Here is a 1,421-nt window from a genome sequence, read left to right as displayed (position 1 = left end):
CCCCCCCCCCACCGAAATGGGGGGAGACAGAAGCGGAAGGTGGTTCTTAACGAGAAAGAGGCCAATTTCTAGGCGTTTAGAAGAGGAAGTGATGAGAAAATAAGTTTATTTTCTATTTAAACATAAAAACAGCTTTTTTATAACAGCTAAAGGTGACATATATTTTCTTATGGTATAGTATTTAAATAAATGCCTGAGAAACACATAATATTTCCCCTTTAATATTTAAGCTATTTGGTGTAACTTACAGAATTTTACCTATTCTGTCACATAACTGCCTTTTTTAACTTGGAGCAGTTTAAGTGGAACAAGAAGTGACAACAAAAGGGAACTATTAAAAAATGGGAACTATCTGGTCTTCGTTTCTATAAACTATCTTTAATAATCCAGAAACATCAGATCCTTTGCTAATGTTAGCCRTTGTAGCGATGCTCTGTTTGCATGCAGGCATTTCCCTTAGTCATAACTTCCTGTTACTGCGCATTCAAACTTTAATTTTGTTGTAATGCGTCATTAATATTATCTTTCCAAAAATGAATTTATATTTATGAATAAAATTTGATGTCACAGGCACTTTAACACTCGTTATACACAAATACAGGGGCCTATATCATTGCTTTGACCTTATCATTTTGTTGCAGGTTTCATCGAGGATTAAAAAAAACGTTTTACTCTTTTTAGAAAATTCCTGGAAATCCTGGAGTCTAATTGAGGGCGTCCCTTTGACAAGGTTTATAAAGCTCAACCCAGAACCGTTTTTCTTTTCCTTCCTGACAACGAAGCGTTTCTCTTCTTCCACTCTCTTGGGACGAATAAGCTGAAACTCTGTTTTCCCTCTTCCTTCCCTCTCTTCCTCCTCCTCTCCTTTCTTCRCCCTCCCTTCTTTCCGTGTGTGTGTTTCGTTGTTTGATGGTTTAGTTTTTGCCCTCTGTTTCCCTCTCTCCCTCCACCCAGCCGTTCAAAGACGACATGGACCTGAAGCAGGAGATCAGGAGCGAGAGCGACACACGGGAGGAGTACGAGCTAAAGGTGAGCTGAGTCAGCGAAGACGTTTTCGCTCGCTGACACCTGAGTTTCCAGGGAAAACAATAATCTACATCGTCTTTGACATCATATCCTGCATGTTGCATGAGCATTGTGATGCTGCACTCCCTGCTCCTTTTAGAGCTTCCATTCCTTCCAGCGCAGCACTTTCTGCTCCGTTAAAAGCTCCTTTTTTCCAACAGCAAAACTTTTAGTCGATATGAGTATCACTCAGTCTGAACCTGTGGTTGGATGGGAATTTTCTTGCATCTGTGGCAAGTTTTTATCATTAGTTATCTGATGGAGAAGTTTCTCTTATGGGTCAAAATCCTTTATTTGAAGGCAGAGCGATGCTGCAGCTGAGTTTTCTATCAGTTTTTAAACTCAAAAAGAAGATT

General features: G+C 39.6%; 1 protein-coding gene across 1 annotated transcript in view; it reads left to right on the top strand.

Moving 5' to 3' along the window:
* The window catches only part of kirrel1b (kirre like nephrin family adhesion molecule 1b), a gene marked incomplete at its 5' end in the record, with an annotated part of 35,982 nt that overhangs the window by 30,982 nt on the left and 3,579 nt on the right, over positions 1 to 1,421 (top strand). The window contains 1 exon segment of the mRNA XM_014013046.1: positions 955 to 1,029. Coding sequence (XP_013868500.1) covers positions 955 to 1,029 — 75 coding nt within the window.

The sequence above is a fragment of the Austrofundulus limnaeus genome, unplaced genomic scaffold (assembly GCF_001266775.1).
Source record: "Austrofundulus limnaeus strain Quisiro unplaced genomic scaffold, Austrofundulus_limnaeus-1.0 Scaffold97, whole genome shotgun sequence".
NCBI classification, from domain to species: Eukaryota; Metazoa; Chordata; class Actinopteri; order Cyprinodontiformes; family Rivulidae; genus Austrofundulus; species Austrofundulus limnaeus.
This window is presented reverse-complemented; position numbering and strand designations above follow the sequence as displayed.